The 20,992-nt window shown below is 36.2% G+C and overlaps 1 protein-coding gene across 3 annotated transcripts in view; it reads right to left on the bottom strand.

The window, feature by feature from the left end:
* Positions 1–364: 364 nt before the first annotated feature.
* CDH12 (cadherin 12) overlaps positions 365–20,992 on the bottom strand; it is a 542,650-nt gene continuing 522,022 nt past the window's right edge. For 2 of the 3 annotated variants that reach the window (XM_057396674.1, XM_057396769.1), the window contains exons 9-13: positions 17,455–17,591; positions 10,299–10,420; positions 8,662–8,779; positions 5,384–5,635; positions 366–1,571 (exon numbers count right to left, since the gene is read on the bottom strand). In XM_057396674.1, the coding sequence (XP_057252657.1) occupies positions 1,072–1,571; positions 5,384–5,635; positions 8,662–8,779; positions 10,299–10,420; positions 17,455–17,591 (1,129 nt within the window). In that variant the 3' untranslated portion in view covers positions 366–1,071. Of the gene's footprint in view, positions 1,572–5,383; positions 5,636–8,661; positions 8,780–10,298; positions 10,421–17,454; positions 17,592–20,992 lie in introns of all 3 variants that reach the window. The other variant, XM_057396851.1, reaches the window with a different exon arrangement.

Genomic DNA, 20,992 nt, shown 5'->3' with positions numbered 1-20,992 from the left:
TCCTCAAAAGGCTTTCTAAAATGTCTGATGTGGTCTGACAGTGAAATACAGTGGTATGCTGAATTGTAGCAGATGGTCAGTTGAAAAATAACTATATCTATGGTACGTATGCCTATGGTACCTACATGGTAACAACCTAATTGCAAAGAAAAGTGGTATGTAGTTCTTTACATATACTTCTTTAGTGATACTTACAACAGGAAAAATGTTTTAGTACTAAAAATACCACAATACTCTTAAAAAACCCTCTCCATTTTATGTTCTAATAATAGTCTTAAAAGACTATGAAATTTTTCTTCACATACAGGAATAGCTGCTTTCATCTTTTTATTATTTTGGAAGAAATGTAATATTCGCATGAACATTTTAAATATTCACTGATGTATGCTAAGATCTTTTCCTTTAACTGGGCTTTACATCTTCAGGGTAAGCAATAGAATTTTAAATCTAAATTTTCAGTGAGATTTCGGAGGAAGATATATGGCGTCTTGACATAATGTTTTCTCCTTTTAAAAAAACAAAGATAACCCCCAAACAAACACAATGTACACCCCCCACCCCCACCTTCATTTTAGTTGTTAGATACACTCCAGGAAGTGATCTCCATTTTTGTCCTAAAAGAAGTCAGCATGTTGCTATTGCTTCTTGTCTTAAAGTTCTTCTCCAATTTACCATTCAATTTTGTAACACCATCACAGCAGACTCTTTACCACTTAAACAATAAAAGTTTCAATAGGCACTTTAGTGGAATTACGAAAAAGCTACCACTCTTCCACCATGATGCCAGAAAGCTATCTTCTTTCTAAGTCAGGTCAGTAAACTGTACCTTGTACGCCTGAGCTTGTCTCAGTGTAATTCCAGAGTAACAAAATAACAACAACAAAAAACTGTGTATATTGCAGGTTTTTTTCATTCCTTTGCAGATCAAACCAAAACTGACAGTATGATACGTGTAGGAACTTGCTGAAAACAGTGCTTTTATAATCAAACAAATCCTGTCCTATATAAAGCTTAGGTTTATCTTTCTAAATTGTGGTTGCTTTACTTTTTATTTCACTGTTGTAGTTGTACTTAAGTGACTTTGTCAGGGTTATAACTTTGTTCTTCTCCAAACATGTCTGCCAAGATCTTAAAGCGAGGTCCCCAGTCACTCAGATAGTCATAATCCTGATCTGCCTCGGTAGTAAGGGAGTTTATAGAACTGAGAGACTCTGCAACAGATCCATTTCCTTCATAAGCATAGGTTGCCAAGGAGTCATAAGGGGGTGCAGTTGGATCTACATCGTTTTCCTGTAGCCTTTGATTAATGAAATCCCTTATGTCTGTGTTATCTTCAACTAGTGGTCTATGACGTGAAAAACGCAAGGTGTCTGGTTTTATGTCCCTGCGTACTTTGTTATCTTCAATCACTTTGGGATTCCTCAGGGCACCTATGTCAAAAGCCTGGGTGTCCTCTTCTCCACCTCCTTCATCATCATAATGGATAACATTATCTCTGATGTCTTCTTTAGAGGTCATAAGGGTGTCCTTTTTCTTCTGCCTTCGTAGCGCTACATACAGTACCACGATGACTGTAACGAGAAAACGGAAGTTAAGACATGCACAGAAATAATTTGGTGCTCTGATGACATATCATTATCCTTCCTTTGAAAACTGCAAGCAATCAAAGGGTCATTTTTCCTTAGATGATATGGTCCTACTATTCTTTTAAAAATAGATGTGCTCTAGCCAATGAAAAGTCATTTGCTGTTTGATGTGTGAGTCTAACTTTCCTTACTGCTTGCTGTGCTGCCAAAGAAAGCAACAAATAATTTTCCTACTGGCCTGCTTTGCAGGCCAGTAGGATTGGACAGGCCTTCAGCTTTTTAGTTCAGAGACAGAGATGGGTTTTCCTTTTAAAATATCTACTACAGTAAAATAGAAAAAAATTCCCAAATTTCCACATTGCAGAGAAAAAAGCCCCACAGTATTAAAGAGGAAAAAAAAAAAGAATCTTTGAAATGGAGAAAAAACAATCCCACTTCAGCTTTTCATACACTTCTGTGTCTTCAGGGGTCTGCTTTGAAAAATCACACAGATATGGTTCTGGAGTGAAAAGGGGTCCAGGAGAGTTGGTTGATTTTCAAGCACCACCTTCTCCAAGCTCAACAGTGGTCCAACCCCATTAGCAGGAAATCAAGCAAAGACAGCAGAAAGCCTGCATAGATGAATAAGGAGCTCATGACTAAACTCAGAGGTAAAAAAATAAAAAAAGGTATATAAGAGGTGAAAACAAAGACAGGTGAGCCAGGAGGAATATACAGTGACTATCTGAACATACAGGGATGCACTCAGGAAAGTCAAAGCACATCTGGTGACGAATTTCACAGGGGAAAGGAAGGGCAAGAAAAAAGGCCTGTAGAAGTATGACAGCAACAAAAGAAGAAGTAAAGAAAACGTGGTTTCACTGCTGAATGTGGGAGGGGACCTGTTGACAAAGGACACAGAAAAGGCCAACCTACTCAGTGGCTTTTTTGCCTCTCTCTTTATTTGTAAGGTTGTCCTTCAGGAATCCCAGGTCCTGAGACCATAGGGAAAGTCTGGAAAGACTTATCCTTGGTGAAAGAGGATCAGGTTTGGGGAACTGGACACACAAGCACATGGAATCTGATGGGATGCACACAGGTGATGAGGCAGGTGGCTGATGTCACTGTGAGGCCGCTTGCAATAACAATTGAAAGGTGATGGGGACTGGGAGAAGTTTCTGAGAACTGGAGCAAGTGCCACTCCTGTCTTCAAGAAGGACAAGAATGGGCTAGGGAACTACAGAACAGTCAGCCTCACCTTGATTCTGAAGAAAATGATGTAGCAAATCATTCTAGAAACCACTTTCAAACATATTAAGAGCAAGAAGGAGATTATGAGTCATCGGCATGGATTTACAAACATGAAATTCTGCTTAACTCACCAGATAGATAGCCTTCTACAATGAGATGACTGGCAGATGAAGGCAGAAAAGTGCATTAATTTTATCCTAATTTCAGCAAAGCTACTACATGATCTTCAGAGGTGCTTTCCAACTGTGATTTTGTGATTCTATGTAACATAGAATTTTACATACTGGTTTTATTACAAATGGTAAATGAATGGCAATCAGCTTATGGGTTTCTTTCAATTTTTTGTTTTAGAGATATATTTTGTTGAATGCAAGATATGCTTGTAGTAAACTGGCCTTTTTGTTATTTTTAATTCCCTAGCTGCCTTTGGTAGAAATAACAGTGTTCTAAGTGCTGTTGGTAAAGTGACATAATAACGGATACAGGAGTTACAATGATTATAAATCCATTGTCAGACTTCTGTGGTCTAAAATAACCCCTGATTCTGGTAATACGTTGTCTGTCTTTTTCTGCAGAAATGAGCTCAACAAGAATGATTTCAGCTGCAATTTTAATGAATTTATGTCAGGCCAGGTTCACAGTAAGAAATTAAAATCCAAAAGCAGTTTTAAATTGATCAATGGAATAGTAATAAGAACATCTGGATGTAAGATAAGAACCATTCTCTTAGCTTATGTACAGCACTGGAGATCTCATTATTAATACATAAGTTTTTCTGGGTAATATTGCCAGGCTGATTGGAATGAAGGAGTTATTAAAGGTCCAAACCCTCTTTTCTAAATATAAACTCAGTAATTCAGTCTGGCATTCTGTGCAAATCAGGAATTAAAATATTTTCATTAGTTTTGTATATGCCAAGAGAATCAATCAGCAGCAGAGCTGGTAGGGAGTCCTTTGACTCAATTGTTTTTGATTGAATATGCTGGGTTTATACAATAAAATTGTATTTATTTCAACAAACCATTAGGGAAGTATAAACACAATTCTGTAGAAGGTCTCCACGGTCACCTAGCAAATGTGGGGGAAATTCAGACTTGCGAGTATTCCTGCTTCCCCAGATACTCTGCCATTTTATGTGATCTCTGCACCAAGAGAACCTAGCTCTCTGCTGCGTAGTTCATACTGTCCAGATCACTGGACACAAAGGTGGCAACTTGAAAGGCTTTCCATCAGCTATGTCTCTAGGGCTTCTAAGCACTTGGCTCTGTAACAGAGAGGTTAGACAACCTGGGAGTCCTGACTTATGACAGACTCTGACTTACCTTTTCTTGTGAAAATACATTAAAGCCTTATTCATAATGGAATTTCTTTGATGCTGAGGCTTACTCCTGACTGGTTTTACCCAGGAAACCCTTAAATGTAAAAAGAAGGTAGTCCCAAGGAATTATAGTAAAGAGGACAGCATTATTCTCACTTCTGAAAAACTGACCTAAGGTTGTTTTGTTTAAAATTTTTCAAAATTAGTGTATTTGTTATTAATTTCTATTCCATGGGAAGTATGAACAATTTGCCATTGTTCTGATTTGAAACATTTTTCTCACAACGTAAAATTTTTACACAGAACATAAATTCTGACTTTTACCCACTACTACTCAGAAGCTATTAATGTAACCCTGAGTCTCTGCTTATTTCCTTATGTGGTAAATTACTGTATCCTCCAAATGCAAATAGGTATTCATTTGTTATGATGTTCTAAGTCTGCAGCTGGTTTTGCCTAAGCATTAGACCTACACAAGCAGTATGAGATCTAGGAAACTCACTAGTATCAAGAAGCAGCATAGGCTAGCATCTGTAAGAATCAGCCTGCTTTCTGCAACCCACATTGTGCCTGCGTAAGGTACAAAGTTGGTTTTATTTTGTTATCAGCTCATTAAGGCTATATTACAAGTAGGGTGCATGTGAATATTGACTGCTTTGGGCATGCTGTGAATAAAGCAATATTTAAATATAACGTAGATCAAATGATTTACATCACAAATGACAATGCCACCTTATGAAATCCATGTCTGCCTGAAACTAAAGAGTTCCTGTAAAGTTTTACATGGATTTAGCCAGTCACATTCTACATTGCAATTATTTTCTCCTCTCTCATTTCTTTGTTCTTCTTTTACTCAAGTTGGAATGAAGAATTAAATAAAAGCCCTTACTAAGTCCCTACTGCTGTTACTGTTAGTAGGGCTTGCCTACCTTAGTAATAATCTGAAAATAGTAACCTTTCAAGAAAGGTATTCCAACAGAACTAACTTTCAGAGGAAAAATATAGTTTGGTTTCCACTGAAAACTGGTCCTTTTCATGCAGTGAGAAAAACGTAGGTGCTAGCAGATTCACGGTCATGGTTGGTGCTTTGGGATGCTTTTCTGGAAATGTAAAAGCATAAAAGTTCTCAGCAAGTGCCACACGTTTTCAATGGCTTTTGTTAAACAATAGATGAAACTAATAACAACAGAAACCAATTCAAAGGTGAATAAGCAGAGTAATACCTTCATACTGTTTCATGAGAACTAACCTAAAAGTATGACAATACACAACAAGATTGCAATCAGTGCTCCTGTGCTGAGGCCTACTGGTAAGAAGATTGCTTCCACATTGCAGGACTGGATGGTACCATCAGAATCGCATCTGCAAACATGGATAGTCAACGTGTTTGTGCTGCTCTGGACAGGGTAACTGCTATCTTCTATTACTATTGGAAGAAAGTACTGCTCTTGCTGCCTTCTGCTGTAACCATTTCTCCTGGTTTCAATCCCAGCTGTGTTGTCTGTAAAACATGACATAGTCATTACAGTATTTTTATTGTGTACTTCAATTCATCATTGTGTTTTGTATCACCTTGAGTAGTAGGCAGGTCTTCCATTTTTGTAACTCAGGGAATGACATACTTTATGTAATTGCCTTGTTTTATCATTACAGAAAGTATTGTATTCTGACTGGTAGAGCTATGTTTTGCAGAGCATTAAATAATATCGATTTATTGCAAATTTGTTAGCTTGACAGCTGAAATTGCAAAGGTGACATAAACCATAATTAAAAAAAAAAAAAGCATTACAGGTATTAGATTAAGAGGGATATTCAGTTTTATTTTTCTTCCTATCTCCTTATACTGCAAGTCTGTGGTCCAAAGGGCTTTGAGTGCTCATAGATTTAGAATCATGGCTCAATTAATTAATTTTCCTTTAAAACTCAAATAATATATCTTGATAAATGCAAACCTCCTTCAACTTTCCTGCCCCACTAAAAAAAAGTATAGAAACAAAGTGAGTAATTTATAATCAGTACATTTTACATCAATTAGTCATGTATGTGTTCAGAACTTCTAGAAGTTTTGTTCTGTCATTTCTTCCCAGTAAATATTCAGTTATTGTTGCATTTCTTGAATCAGGAAGGAAATGATGTGCAGGTTAAAAGAACTGCATTGAGAGTAAAACCAAAATGAAATTAGCAGGGAATTAATTAGCTGACAAATCTAAATGAAGGTAGCCTGCAGCAGTCACCATTTTGCCTTCTCACCCATGTTATTTGCTATATGTTTAGAAGACATCACTTCTTGTCAATGTTATATCTTTCATCTCTTCCTGGAATTCTGTTTCCTAGGTAGAAGGATTAAGGGCTCTCAATTCCAGCTCTTGTGTCCAGCTCTGATTAGGGGCAGTAAGAAGGAACTCTAAGTATCCCAAATCCGACAGATTATTATCAAACATCAATGAGAGAGCACTTAACTGACAAAATGCTTATTTCAGAAGTCTGCTTTTTATCAAATGCAAATATAGACATATCAAATTTAGAGATACTTAGTTTTGAAAAAGAAAAATGTCTCAAAATTGTTTGAATCAAATCAACTTTCATCTTCTGTTTTTTCTTTCTCTCTATGATTAATCATCTGCACTGTATAAAAAGTTTGGAAGTAATCCAGCTTAATCTTGTTTCTACTATTATGTCTATTTCTATTAATAGAACTTTTTTTTTTTCAAATTGCAATGTTGAAGATCACTTTAATACACATTACAATGCAACCAAGTGACTTTCCATTCTCCTTTGAGAGAATCAGATTGATCTTTAAAGTCTTTGACTTTGAAATACTTTATTGCTCTTCAATTGTTTCAGTTGTTTAAGGTCCTTTTGAAAACATGGACACAGGCATGTGTTTGAACTCTGCACAGAGCAGCCTGGAGCTGCAGCCTGAAGCTGAGACAGCATCTGGTTCTTCAACCTGTTGGCAATAAATTCATTTTCAGGATGTGCATGACAGTTTGGAGAGGAGGAAAGTTCTCTCTCTTACATGGGCAACTGAGTATGCTCAGCAGGGAAGCAGCCCTCTAGAGAGTACAGTGAGGCCAGCAATGCAAAAAGAGGAAGGTGAGTAGTTCAGCTGGAATCGCTCCATCTCTGCCAGGGCCTCACTGCTATTCACAGCTGATGGACTGGCCTCAGTGCTGCTGAAGGCATAGTCTAGAAACATAAAATTTCCCTGTGTTTGCGTTTACAGAGATTCCAAATAGTAACCTACAGTTTCTGTCTTGTTTCTGTCATCATTAAGTTCTACTCTGAAGAAATAAAGAACTTGGAAAAGTTTATTCTACTGGGTTAACTACAAACATATTACACCTGCTGTAATATCACACTACCCATGATTCTTAGCTGTATAGAATAGCACTGGTTATTAGGCTCCTGGACATGTTTAAAAATGCCACCTTTACTTGTAAAAGCATTAATTGTGAACACTGAACAAGACTGTTTCCTAAAAAAAAAAATAAAATTCCTTTCACAAAGTACCTGCTTGCTACTAACATAATTGCTAACTCAAAAAATAATTATATGTATTTTTTTAAAAAGGTTTCTATAGTGAAAACAGGGTTCTGTTATAACAGCTCTAATTTTGTAAATAGCTGACCTTCCACCTTTTTGGCAAACAAAAGGCCAATGATACTGAAAATACTGTACAGAGTTTCTGTTTGGATAGGTTTTTCTAATAGCTCTGTAAATCATCAAAAATGAAAAAGTCTTTTATGGTTGGAAAATCCGTCTTACTTGTGTTTCAATAGTGTACTTCTTATTGGCAAGTGTTAAGAAATGCTTTTAAGTATTTAACTTTTTAATTTTTAACATTTTAATTTTAAACATTTTAACATGTACCATGTATATAGGTACATACACATACAATTTTATTATTTTGTGTTTTGTCATTTATCAAATTCAAAAACCAAGGAAGATTAAGATTGTCAGCACAAAAATTGGTGGAAAAATCATAGTTGTTTGTTGAGTATATAAAATACAAATTATTAAGAGTGTTGTGGGATGTTATACTGCTGTGGGATGTTATACTGTTGTGGGATGTTATACTGCAGCAGCATTGTTCATATTCAGAACTAATTCTTCTGCAGGACTATGCATTCTCCAGAAAGACCACAGCTGGGTACTTTGAAAACAGTTAGCAAAGTAATAGTATTTAAACAAGGCAGAAATATTGCCTTGTTTAAAGGTATACCTGCATTGGCATATGAGTTCTTCCTGAGATACTGACTGATAAAAGGAAGAAAATAAAACAGGTAGCAATGTTTTTGCAGGCCTCTAGGGATATCTCAGCCTTTGGTGTTCTGACAATTCCTGTCCCCTAAAAATGAGAAAATGTTCAAGACCTGAATTTATATTAACATATGTCCTAGATAGTTTAACAACTAGAAATGTCATAAAAAAGTTAGTCTGTAGACATGACTGTAATATAAAGTAATCGTATCTGTCATTATAACCACAGCCTGCTGCTTTGAGAGATATGGGTAAGCAACTTACTTCTGTAGTCATGGACTGTGAAATTTGGCTTGTTGGAGGCCTCAGGTGACAGTCTGAAGGAAAACCTTTGCCCAGTTGGTGACAGATCTTTGTCTGCTGCAGTGATAATCTGTATCACCTGAAATCAGATTAAGATTAATTTTAATCCTGAAGTCAATTCACTCTTCTAAAAGTAGTAGTTTTATAGAAGTGCAAAGTCAACACCAAATGAAACAATGCAAATGAAATTCCAATGGATTACTCTCATTTTCCTAATATATTGGACAGTGGAGGCAAGAAGTCTGATAAAGTTTCCAGAGAAATCATGGTGTTTCAGAAAGTCTCACTTTGACATATCTGAAGGAAATAAAAATGATTTAAACTATATTCATAGCAGAAGTATTTAATATTTACTCTTTGTATCAGAAGACTAGAGACTGTTTTCAGGTGAATGATTATTTAAAAACAGTTCACTTTATCTGCTACTACTACTACTATCACTATTACGACTGGTACATGTTGTAGTGTTTCACAAAGCTTGTCTCTAATTTCACAGTTTGAAATGAAGTAGAGAGGGTTGAAAGGTCTGCACCATCTAGGCCTGAAGGAGCTTTTGAGTCTCAAAGTCCTATCTACTAGATTTCAGGTAAACACAGTGCAGTTAAAATATTTCATAGTAGGATTGCCAGTGAGTTTTTAAAAAAGGAAGGCATTTTTTCATTAAATAAACATCTAAATATCTGTAATTTTTGAAAGGTCACTGCTTGTCTCAGACTTCCCTGTAAAAAGTTCCCCTTTCTACTGTTAGTACCTATATAAAAAACTAAAGGTATCTGATAAACTAGAAGTTAAATTAGGTTGTATGGAAATTAGTTGAAACATAAGAAAAAAAAAAAAAGGAATATCACAGAAGTCATTGGGAAATCTGTAACAAAGGCAATAAAAATAATTGATTAGGTATTATATACATATAAAAAGAAGTCAATGATTACATAGTAGAGGCTGAATATGTTCCTTGCTTGGCTGCCAGTAGCTCTCAAAGTTGAGCAGTTGAAGTTACAAATCTTATCTCAGAACCACTACTGGCTGTTAATATGTATGATGGTTGGCCTTGGTGCTTTGCAGCACTGTATTTAATCACACAAATTTTGTGCAGGAGCACATGCCAACAGCTTCTGGGGACAGCTCTATTAATACTGGCATCACTGATGTTAATCACTCAGTTAATATTCTGAGTCTGAAAGAGGTTTTGCATGCTATGTATGTATTCGAAACCACTTATAAAAAACAAGCTTTCACAAGGACTGTCTGGGGTTGTGGGTTCTTTCCCTCAGAATAGGACACAGAAATGCATGTAGTTTATCCTGCTCCACTTATTCACTGCAATTTTACCCTTAAGTGTCCTTAAGGAAGGCATTCTTTCTCTTGACACAGATATTAAATGCACAGTAAAAGGTGGCTCAGATCCATATTATCTGGGTTAATAAAAATAAATGGACCATAATAGACCACAATAGACCACAAACAGGATTCTTTCCAAAAGGTGTTTCCAACACAGACATTTTGTTTGTAACAAGAATTCAACCCCCCGAATTTCTGGTATTATAAAAAATAATGACAGAAAAAGCAAAATAGCAAGCATCCCAAATTTCAAATACCTGTCCCATCTTGGCATTTTCACATACGGATGTCTCATACGGAACTGAAATTTCTGGAGGAAACTCATTGACATCCAGGATATTTATTATAACGTTGACTTTGCTGGTTAATTGCGGGTTACCTATAAATGATTTTTAGGAAAAACGCAGTAAGGAAGGCTATTTATGTTTTTTGTCGTCCCTAGTGTTCATGAGCTGCCATAAACTGTTTTTTATCCCAGTACTGTGCCTTCTAACAGCCCTTGACTTCCATTTATTTCTGATTTTTACTAATGAGAAATCAGAAGCAAACATCATTTTGTACCAGACTTTGACACATTACACTTCATGGGGTAAGGAATCAGTCAACATGATTATGTTTATTAGAGCATAAATCATAGAATTTGAATTATACTGTAAGTAAAGATGCAAAGTTTTCTTAGACCACTTTTCATGGAGTCTGGGGAAGACATTTCCAATGATTAAAACTGAATTGTGTTTTCCACAATGGAATGCAGAAAATCAGTACTTATTACTTAGCTGCTGTTTACATCTACAAGATATTAAGGAAGTAAGTGGAGCAAACCCATTTAGAAGATGGAGAAAAGTAAGATACAAAGATATAAAGAAAAATCTTGATGAAAGCCAGACAAAGTAAGTGGTGAATTTAGCAGTGAAATATGTAAAGCTAGCATTCAACTTGTGGCTAAACAATTAGGCTGTGTTATAACTGTTTTTTCTTTAACTGCTTAAGTATTTGCAATTAGCAAATACTTTTGTGCAAAAGAAATGCTAAAAACCAGTATACATTATTCTTCATTGTCCTAACAATACAGATAATCTTCACCACTGACTAGATGCATTTCATAAACAAGTTTATCTGCAAATGCAATGTATGAAGAAATTAGATATAAATTCAGTAAAAAGCAAACAAAATTCTCTTTTACTTTATGCTGAGACCTCTTGCAAGGTAGCAGATACATAAAAAAGCCAATTTAGCTAGTGAGTAAAAAGGATAATTATTTTACCTTTTTGCATTTAAGAAGAGTGGCAGCCACTATACAGTCAGCTATTCAAGAAATCTATGCTGTGAATGAGAGTGGTGTAGGAGCAGCAGCATAAGTGTCATGGTTAAGTGCAAATAACAGTTTTCTTAAATCTTCAGACATAAATCATAGAATTATAGAATGGTTTGGATTGGAATATACCCTAAAAATCATCTAGTTCCAAACCCCCTACCATAGGCAGGGACATCTTCCACTAGACCAGGTTCCTTAAAGCCTCATCCAACCTGGCCTTGAACATTTCCAGAAATGGGGCATCCACAGCTTCTCTGGGCAACCTGTTACAGTGTCTCACCACTCTCACAGTAAAGAATTTGTTCCTAATATCTAATCTAAATCTACCTTGTTCAAATTCAAGGCCATTCCCCCTTGTCCTATCCCTATATGTCCCTATAAAAAGCCTTTCTCCAGCATTCTTGTAGGCCCCCTTTAGGTACTGGAAGGCTGCTGTAAGGTCTCCTTGGAGCCTTCTCCAATAACCCTGACTCTCTCAGTTTGTCTTCACAGGAGACATGCTCCAGCTCTCTGAGCATCTTCATGGCCCTCAATGAATGATTCTTGAAATTTTTTGCATTAGCTGCTTACTTCATAGTTTGTATAAACCTTTGCATTTCTGTTGTTTGTAAATAACATAGCGAGGGGCAAAGTGTCTTCATGGTGACACTGTAGAAATTTTACATTATCTGTTGTTCTCTGGAACTGCTAAATGCAGGGTTTTCAAGAGGCTTCCCTTAAAGCCAAAAGGTTTCTGCCAATGATTTCCTAGTTAAGTAGGACCATCTACAAGTGGAAGTGTGTTTTAGCTTACAAGTAGTGGATAAACTGACCATCCTACAAACTCAGCTTGGAATCTAAAAAAAAGAAAAAAAAAAAAAAAAGCCACAAAATCCCACTACCCAAATCACATAGTATTTGTAGTTCTTTCCTATGAACATATCTAACTATAGTGAACATATCTAATAGTATCTCTTTGAATCCTCATTAATTTTCAACGGATCATCATCCCTATGTGCAGAATGTCTCTGAAGAAAGGCCTTGTGAAGTATGAATGAAGACAGAGTTTGGTCTAGCAGATGAGAATTAGGCAGTGATTCTTTAGAAGCCCAAAGAGCCAGAAGAGATCTGGATCACTTGCTCACAACTGAATTAATTACTTTTTATAATGAGAAACAAAAAAGTACCAAGAAGTTATTTTAGTCAGCAGAGAGCAGAACCTCAACTCTGAATATACAGGGATCAGAAAATCCTGGAGTAGGTCAAGTTCACTCAGTTATTTGCAGAAACAGTCTAACTTAAAAATTCCTTCCTAGCAGTGCTTGCTGCAAAGAACACAGCAACTCACATGCAGCAACTCAGGTTTTCATTTAGTTTTTCTGTGTTTATTTTAAGGTGCAACAGTGAACAACAGGAGTTAGGACACATTCCTCAAAAACATTACAGATTAATGCCTTGCCACAAAAGTATGTTAATTTATTTCCTTTTAGAAATATGTTAACAGTAAAAGAATGAACATATTCAAAATTTGTGCATGATGGACATAACAGATATTAGCTGATGATGATTTCTATTACACGTCATTTTTTTAGGAAGTATCTTACGTAAATTAGTTTTTCAGCTTTTTAGAACAGTGGGACTGTATTGAACAAAGGAATTTGACATTTTGCCTTTCCTCAAAATCATGAAGGGATGGCATGCTTTGGAAATACATATGAATGTGAGTATAATTTTTGCATTTATTTCTCAGTGAGGGTCTGCGATTTATTTTCTATGATTCTTTGAAAGATATATTAGAAGGCCAAAATCTCATTTGTAAGTATTTTAGCAAGGTAGAATTTTACATTTTATAAATGATTAGCAAAAATAAAATACGAAAGTAAACAGAATTACTAAAGCATAAGATGGACTTACTTCTGGATTTTAGTTTATGTTGTTAATTTTCTTTATGGTTTGCTTGATACCAGTTGAGCTACTCATGTATATAAAGGGAGACTACAAGGATATCGTGTACAGCTTCGAATTCATATATCATTACAAAGATCTGTAATACTTGATGTGAACAAAGATGAAGAATTGCACTTCAAATACTACTTTGAAGACTTGACCTCCATTTTTTTCTGGTTTTGTTTTGTTTGCTGTTTGTCTCAAAATTGTACCTTTTTGAGCCCTGTGAGCATAGTAGTAAACACATGCTGGTATCAGTAATAAGTCACTGAAAACATCTGCTCATGCCTTTTGAACAGGGATTACACAGATGAGAAGTTGTTAAATCATTAGCCTAGGAATTAAGAAACTGATTTCAGGTTTCTACCTGTAAGATACAAACAAATTAGTTATCTGCTTCTTTCCTCAACTTCCCTGTCTGTAAAGACGTCGACAACCTTGCTTTCTTCCTTTGCTCAAGTACCATCATCTGTTAATATCTTCATGGTTCAAGGATATTACAGTAGTAGAAAATATGTAAAATGCTTTGACTAGTAAACTTTTGAAAATCCAAGATATCTAAGAAAATAGATACTGACCATCAAGGAGAACTGGTGATTACTTAATCCCAGTTATGGTATGCAGAGGAACCCCAATTTGATATTTAAGATGAGGTTTCTTTAGTATTCACAAAATTTGGGCCTAGACTTAGAGAGCTGGTAAATTGGTTTCAACAGGAAGGATTATAGTTACATTTATTTTCAACTTTTAACTACTGCCATGAGAACAGGAAAGCAGAAATCAGATCTTATGCATCTTATATACTTCCTTTTTTTTGTAAGATGTAAAAAACATTCCCATATTAGCTAATTTAATAGCACAGTGGGGGACTTTCTGAGCCCTAGACTGAGATTTTTTGTACCATTATGTTCTTACAGCAGCCCTTGGCACAGTTTGGCCTGCGGCAACTAATGGTCTTGCAGACAATTCACATGCAATTGGTGGGTGTTAGTGTGGGTGAGGCATCACTCACAAAGAATCAATTTACATGTGGGCAATCTGTTTGGAAGGTAAGAGTGTTTAATGGCAGAGAAATAGCCTGCTCAGTGCCAGTTGGCCTTTGTGCTTGAAACAAATGCAAGACATTTGTTAATTTATTAGCTTGGACAGAGTCTGTGGGATCAAAAATATGCAGGACCAGAAACCATGGAGGATGCTAGGGTGTTGATTTACTCTGAGAAGGGAAAAATAACTCTACAATGAAATATAGTGAGGGAACAAAAAGAAGTATGGCAAAATAGGGAAGTGAAGTGGGGGAAAAAAAAATATGAGTGAACACATCCTGCCCTTGATCATGCACTTAGTTCTATATAAAGGCTGATTTTTTATTTCTCTGGGTGGGTAAGGGACCTTCTGCATTGAGCTGCCTTCACGTCTGTGTCATTATCTGCGTGTCAGAAGAACAATCATTCACCTCCCACTTAAAAAGATCTCTACTTTGGGACAGGCTTCTTAACAAGGGTGAAATAAAGTTATGGTGTCTTATGTTAAATATGACAGAAGGCTATCCATCACTTTATGCTGGGTATACGTCCAAGATGTTCTCAAGAGTCAGTTGTGCTGTTTTGTGTAGACAGATTCCCAGACAGTGTTTAGATCTGATGTTTTCCAGGGTTATAAATAAAGATCACAGTATAATGAGACATGGTCAGAGTTGGTCATTGCATGACTTGAGTACTTCCCATTATTACGGTTCCCTATATGTGGAATCAGCAGCTACTGTCCATCTGTAAGATATATTGTTTTATTTCTGGGTAACCAGGACGTCCTTGGTTGTGAGTGTGTAATTTGACACAATCAAGCCGAGGACAAGCAGATTTCATAATTAGCTGTTTGCTAAGGGTCCAAATTTTGCCTCTGTTCAAGCTGGCAACCTGTACCAGGCAACGTAGGCAGAGGCAGGATCTGGAATTTAGGGAAGAATAATCTTAGCATATACACATATATTTATATTTGAGATAAGTGCAGAACAAGGACACTGGACATGAAACCATTTACAAATTTCCAAATAATCAGGCTTTTGAACAAGACTTCCTTCCCTCCTCTTTCCCCCTCCATAAAAGGCAATGTCAGCAAAGGTAGTATCAAGTATCAGAATCATAGAATGATTTGGGTTGGAAAGGACTTGAAGATCATCTAGTTCCAGCCTCCTTGCCATGGGCAGGGACACCTTCCACTAGACCATATCACCCAAGGCTCTGTACAACCTGGCCTTGAATACTGCCAGGGATGGAGCATTTATGACTTGGCAGTTTGTTCCAGTGCTTCACCACCCTTACAGTAAAGAATTTCTTCCTCATATCTAACCTGAACTTTCCTTATTTAATCTTAAATCCATTAGCCCTTTTCCTAGTGCTACAGTCCCTTACAAAAAATCCCTCTCTGGCATCCTTATAGGCCCACTTCAGTTATTGGAAGGCTACTACATATCCAATGAGGTAATTCTCTGTTGCCTCATTTTTGAAATCTATTCCATTAAAAATTATAAATTCTGGTACTTTAGTGCTAATAATATTCAAATTTATCAGCATCTAAGAAAAGTCTAAATGGTACATCCATATCAACATTTACATATAGCACTTGCATGCTGCTACACTAGCTATCTAAACAGCATGCCATTTACAACATTGTTTGAAAAGTAAAGTGATTGTTCAAAAGTCATAATATTACTTTAAGACTTTAGTGGCTGTGACAAAAAAATGTAACACAAGCATCAACTGTGATTTATACGCGGTTTCATTTTGAAGCTACAGAAGAACCAAGAGGAACAATGACATAGAAGGCCCCAGGGCTAAGGCACAGACAAGGAGTCCATGTAAGCCTACTCATGACCTTGGCATCATTTTCCACATACAGGAGAATGATCGCAAAGCCAGTTTGGTTTTCTCTCTGATTTGATGGGGATAAAGCTGGCAGAGTTTTTTTATAATTGGTCGGTTCAAGAAAAGGTAATTTGCAGAATGACCATTAGGATCTGTTTAAAAGGTGAGGGGTTTTGTTGTTACTGTCTCACACTGAGAAAGCAAAAAAGTTTTTTAAACAACAAAGCTTAATAAAACTATGACTAGTTTCGAGTGTGTTTATTTTAAAGAGATAAGGGAATGGAGAGTTGAAATACTTAGGTAACAGTAGCATCTATTCCTGACGCAAGTTATGCAACTAATTGCAACACTGGGCCACTTTCCTTAGGTAATCATGTATATGGTAAGACACTCTTCAGCGCACTTTTTCTCTAATAAGAAGTGGCAGTTTCAGTGTTTCTACATCAGCACTAAACAAGTGAAATTTCTATTTTTATTTTTTTTAGCATAAATATTTCAAATATAATATTTTCCTGCTTCTGCAGCCCACTGACGTCAACAGAAAGACCTCTGTGGCTGTTAAGTGACCCTTTGAATACGAAGACTTGTATTCAAAAGGTGGTATATGTCTATGAGAGTTTCAGTTTGACATAATCATGAAAGAGGAATGCTACACAGAAGGATGGCAATGGAGAAAGCAGCTGCATAATACAGCAGCAGAAGGGAATTCTTACTTAAAAAAAGACCCTGAAACTACTTAGAAGACACAAATACAAGAAATGAAAAAAACAACCTCCATCACAAATCATACAGGAAAAGAAAACACGTAGTTAGTCTTAAAGTCTTGGGTAGAGAGAAAGCACGAGAGCAGAGATGCAGCACACAGACTTATTTGTTTAGGGCCTTAAAACTTGACTCAGTTTTAGTGTACTTTTTGTGTGGGAATTGAATGAGTCTTCAAATTCTTTCGCCTTCAAAAAGCAGATTGACAGACCTGTTATTTGACTAACCTAATTTCATATGGAATGAATTACAAAATCAGGAATCAAAATTGAAAGGCCTTTGTACAACTCCTCTTGCTCTTTTTTGCTGACAAAATGTTTTTCAGCTTCTGAAGGAGCTGTGCCTATATCAGCACTACTAGAAAAACTTTAAGGACTCTTTGAACATCAAACTTAGTTTCATAGTGAGTCTGGCAAAATGATATTTACTGAGCCTTCTTAAATAATCTTTCAGCTAGATATGTATTCTTCACAGTATATTTATGTCTGAGCATTACATTCTAAAAAAAAAAACACTTTAGCATATTAATTCAGTTTGTGTCATACTTACTAACTTTACTTGCAATTATAGAGAAATTGTATTGTGCTGTGCTTTCTCTATCCAGTAATTCATTAGTAGCAATGGTTCCTTCAGTAGCATCTATTGTAAAGTAGCTGTCTACATCATTCTTCCAATCGATGAAGTATCTGTATAGGAAAAATATTAAACAAAGTAGATGCAAATGTGCAAAGATTACTCATTTATCATAACAGTCTAGCTAGCTCAAGTTTTGTTTTTGTTTTTGTTTTTTTTCTTCCCAGCTATTACAATACTTGCAGGAAGAAGACAGTAAAGGGTGATTTGTTTATTTCTTTTTTTCAGTGTTGGAATGCTCAAGAGAAAATGGGATATAATAAAAATGTAGTACTTCCAGTGTTCAGACTTTTTGAAAACTGAGCTTCCAAGAAGCTGATGCACAGCTTCTGTGTCCCTAATTACTTATACAAGTCACTTTGGACAGCACTAGATAGGCTTAGAGGGAAAAGAGAAAGGTTACGTGCAATACTGCTAAAGGTATGAATAGCAATGAAGAATGGATCAGATCCAGTCTCTTTACACCCATTTGTAGCTGCAATAGGCTGGAAGTATCCTCACTGGGCTTGCAAAGAAGTGTTCTAGTGGATGTACACGGGCTGTTGGCACAGTCTACACAAAGGTCTCCCACCTGAAGGATGTTGGCAGAGCCACAGCATGGAAAATGGAGAAGAGTGCTCTTATACCCCCACATATATAGGAGGAATAAAAGGCTCTTTGCCTTTGGGAAGAATAGGCAACTTCCACTTTGACTGGAGCTGTGAGTAACAAGACTATACCACTGTTTTTTTTTAATTCTCCGAAGCCTTTGTTGTCAAGAATTATGACCACAGAACAGATTCAAACCTCAAAATGTGTACTTATTTGCTATTTTTCCCTAGCAAGCACGACAGCAGAGATGCACTTGTAAACATAGCTGCTTAAAAACAATCTGATAATTATTCCAAACCCATTTCCCTTAAATGCTGATTAATTTGAACGTCTGTTTTCACATTTGTTGCTACTGTTTGTAGTCATAATGGAATAATAATTTTGCTGATGCAGTGCCGCCAGCTAATAATTTCCTTTTCATTGTTAGTCTCTTCATACCTTGATGGTGCTTCTCAAAAGCTAGACAGGATAAAATTGAAAAAGCCATTTGTGAACAGTAGGCAATAAGAACAAAATTCAACAGCAGTACTTTTAGAAAATCATAAAGGCCAGAGGACCATTCCTATGACACTTCATTGCATGTAAATCACTAAGGATAAGATTAAAGGCTAGTATTTCCTCCTCTGATTAGTGTGATTTATGAAAATAATGTATAGGAAATGCAATGATAAATACTGTGTTTACTGCTGTAGAAGGAAGCAGTGGTAGAAAGGGATATATGGACTATTCCCAAAGAAAATATCTCAAATTGGGACTCAAGAATGCCAATAGCTCAGGAAGACTTGAGTAGTGAAAAAATCACAGATAAGGCACCATGCTCCTTTGGAGACACTTTGTCTAATCCAAATCACAAGAAAATCCTATCTGTAAAATAGGTAATTTCATCAATTGACAGCCATCATTACGAGTTCACTACTTCAGTTGAAAAGCCTCAGAAATTATTTGCAAAAGGCAGCATGTATCCTTTTACACAGCTGAGCAGCCACATTTCCTGAATACGATAATATCATCTACGCACATTTGTAATTTCAATCTCATTTTTCAAAATTTGGTTGACAATAGAAATTACAAATATATATAAGATATTTATTAGGAATATCATTACACTGAGATAATCTTTCAGGAATAGTAAAATTACTCTTTCAGGCTTTGTGTGTTTAATAATAATCATATATATGCCTTATCTATTTTACATATCCTACATTATATGTTATTTTATATATATAATAATTTAATAATAATTTCTTCCAAAATTAATTATGAAACCAGACACAAATAAATGGGATCAAAGCATGAGAAAGTAACTTTGGTTATCTTTCCCCTTTGGAAAATTAGCTTTGTCTAAGTACTCTACACACAGTATGAGACAGTGAAGAAACTACAGGACCTAGTTCAAAGCACACTCCTTCATCAGGAGGCTCTAAAACTGCAGAAAATATATTCAGTTTGAACACTGTTGTATTTGAAGTTGAGTTCAAGTATAAATATTTGCAGGATCAGAATCTCATAGTCTATCTGCAAGCATTCACGGAAGTGATTAACTACATGTACAAGCCCAGCATGTTTACTCCTAAACATAAGCTTCAGCAGGATCAAAGTCCACAATAAGGGTTGCAAGACTAGAAGGACTCCTGCTGATACTAATGGCAGAATTTTTCTTGGCTTTTATGGAAGTGGAATCTGTGGGAATTGAATAATTTGATAAAAAACAACTGTAGCATTTCTTCCAAATTCATTGTCTTTGCTTGCATTAGCACCGTGGAAACTATTATGTCAGCATTCTTAGCATTAGTTTTGAGGTTTGTTTTTTGCTTCTTGTTTTGTTTTGTTTTTAACTGTGGCTTTATCATAAAATATATCCCTTCATTCTCTTGCCATGTGCTGCACATATAGTAAAGTTTGGGTGGAACAGCCAGTCATTTCAGCTCCTCTCATCCTAAGAAGCAATATATTTGACTAGACTACAGAGAGAAGAGTAGGAGGAAGTGTTAGAGATGTATTGCCTAAAACACGTATTTACTGGAAAACTACAAACAAGCAGCTATTCTTTCTCCTTTCATTGGCTATGTGCAGTACTCAAGGAAATGTATCTGGCAGAAGATCCTTTTATAGACAGCATTTTTGGACATCATATTGCTCCCAGCTACTTCAGGAGTCTGTAAGGCTTAGTAGAAGACAGAATGGGACCCCATATGGCTGCTTTTCAAACAGGAATTTTAGGGATATCCCAATGGAAGATTGCTTTAGTTATAGGTTCTAAAAGAAATATAGTTTCTTCTTATAGCACTCTTTCATACAGTCTGATGCTCAATGTAAACAGCATAGCAATAGTTAGTATCTTTCCAAGGGCAATAGTATTGCCTGAGCTCTGTCTTTTACTTGCAAAAAATGTTTTCGAGGACAGAAGAAATGGGAAGAGTCTCCAACCAGAAAAATTAGTAACTTTCCAGAGATAAATCCAGGTACCTGGGACATAAAGCCTGCCATTTCTTGTTAGATTGTGACAAGAAGAGGAACATGGTTGAAATGCTGGTATTAGGACAGCTGTCTAGATCTTCTAGTCAAGGTCTAGCAGTTTGAAGAAACTGAGTTTGGTTTGTTTGACTGCTCAGAGTGTCTGCAAGACAGATCATGGGTAACTGCACTAATTCCAAAAAGGCAGCTCCATCCTTGAAAAGTTAGGGAAGAATTTACTTGTTGACATAGGACACAGCAGCATTCTTTTTCAGAAACACCTGAGCAGGCCTGTCTGGTAGTTCTGAGTACCAGGGCATTGATACAGTTCATATTCATTTAGAAGGAAGAAACTTTGAACTATATGTCTCCTTGAATTCTTCACAGCAGAGGACTGTATCCCAGATTA

Source organism: Pezoporus wallicus, unplaced genomic scaffold (genome assembly GCF_028554395.1).
Source record: "Pezoporus wallicus isolate ANWC-B61680 ecotype Strahan unplaced genomic scaffold, APGP_CSIRO_Pwel_v1 contig_7204, whole genome shotgun sequence".
Lineage (NCBI taxonomy): Eukaryota > Metazoa > Chordata > Aves > Psittaciformes > Psittacidae > Pezoporus > Pezoporus wallicus.
The sequence above is the reverse complement of the archived record's forward strand: the minus strand, read 5'-3'. Positions and strand labels throughout refer to the sequence as shown.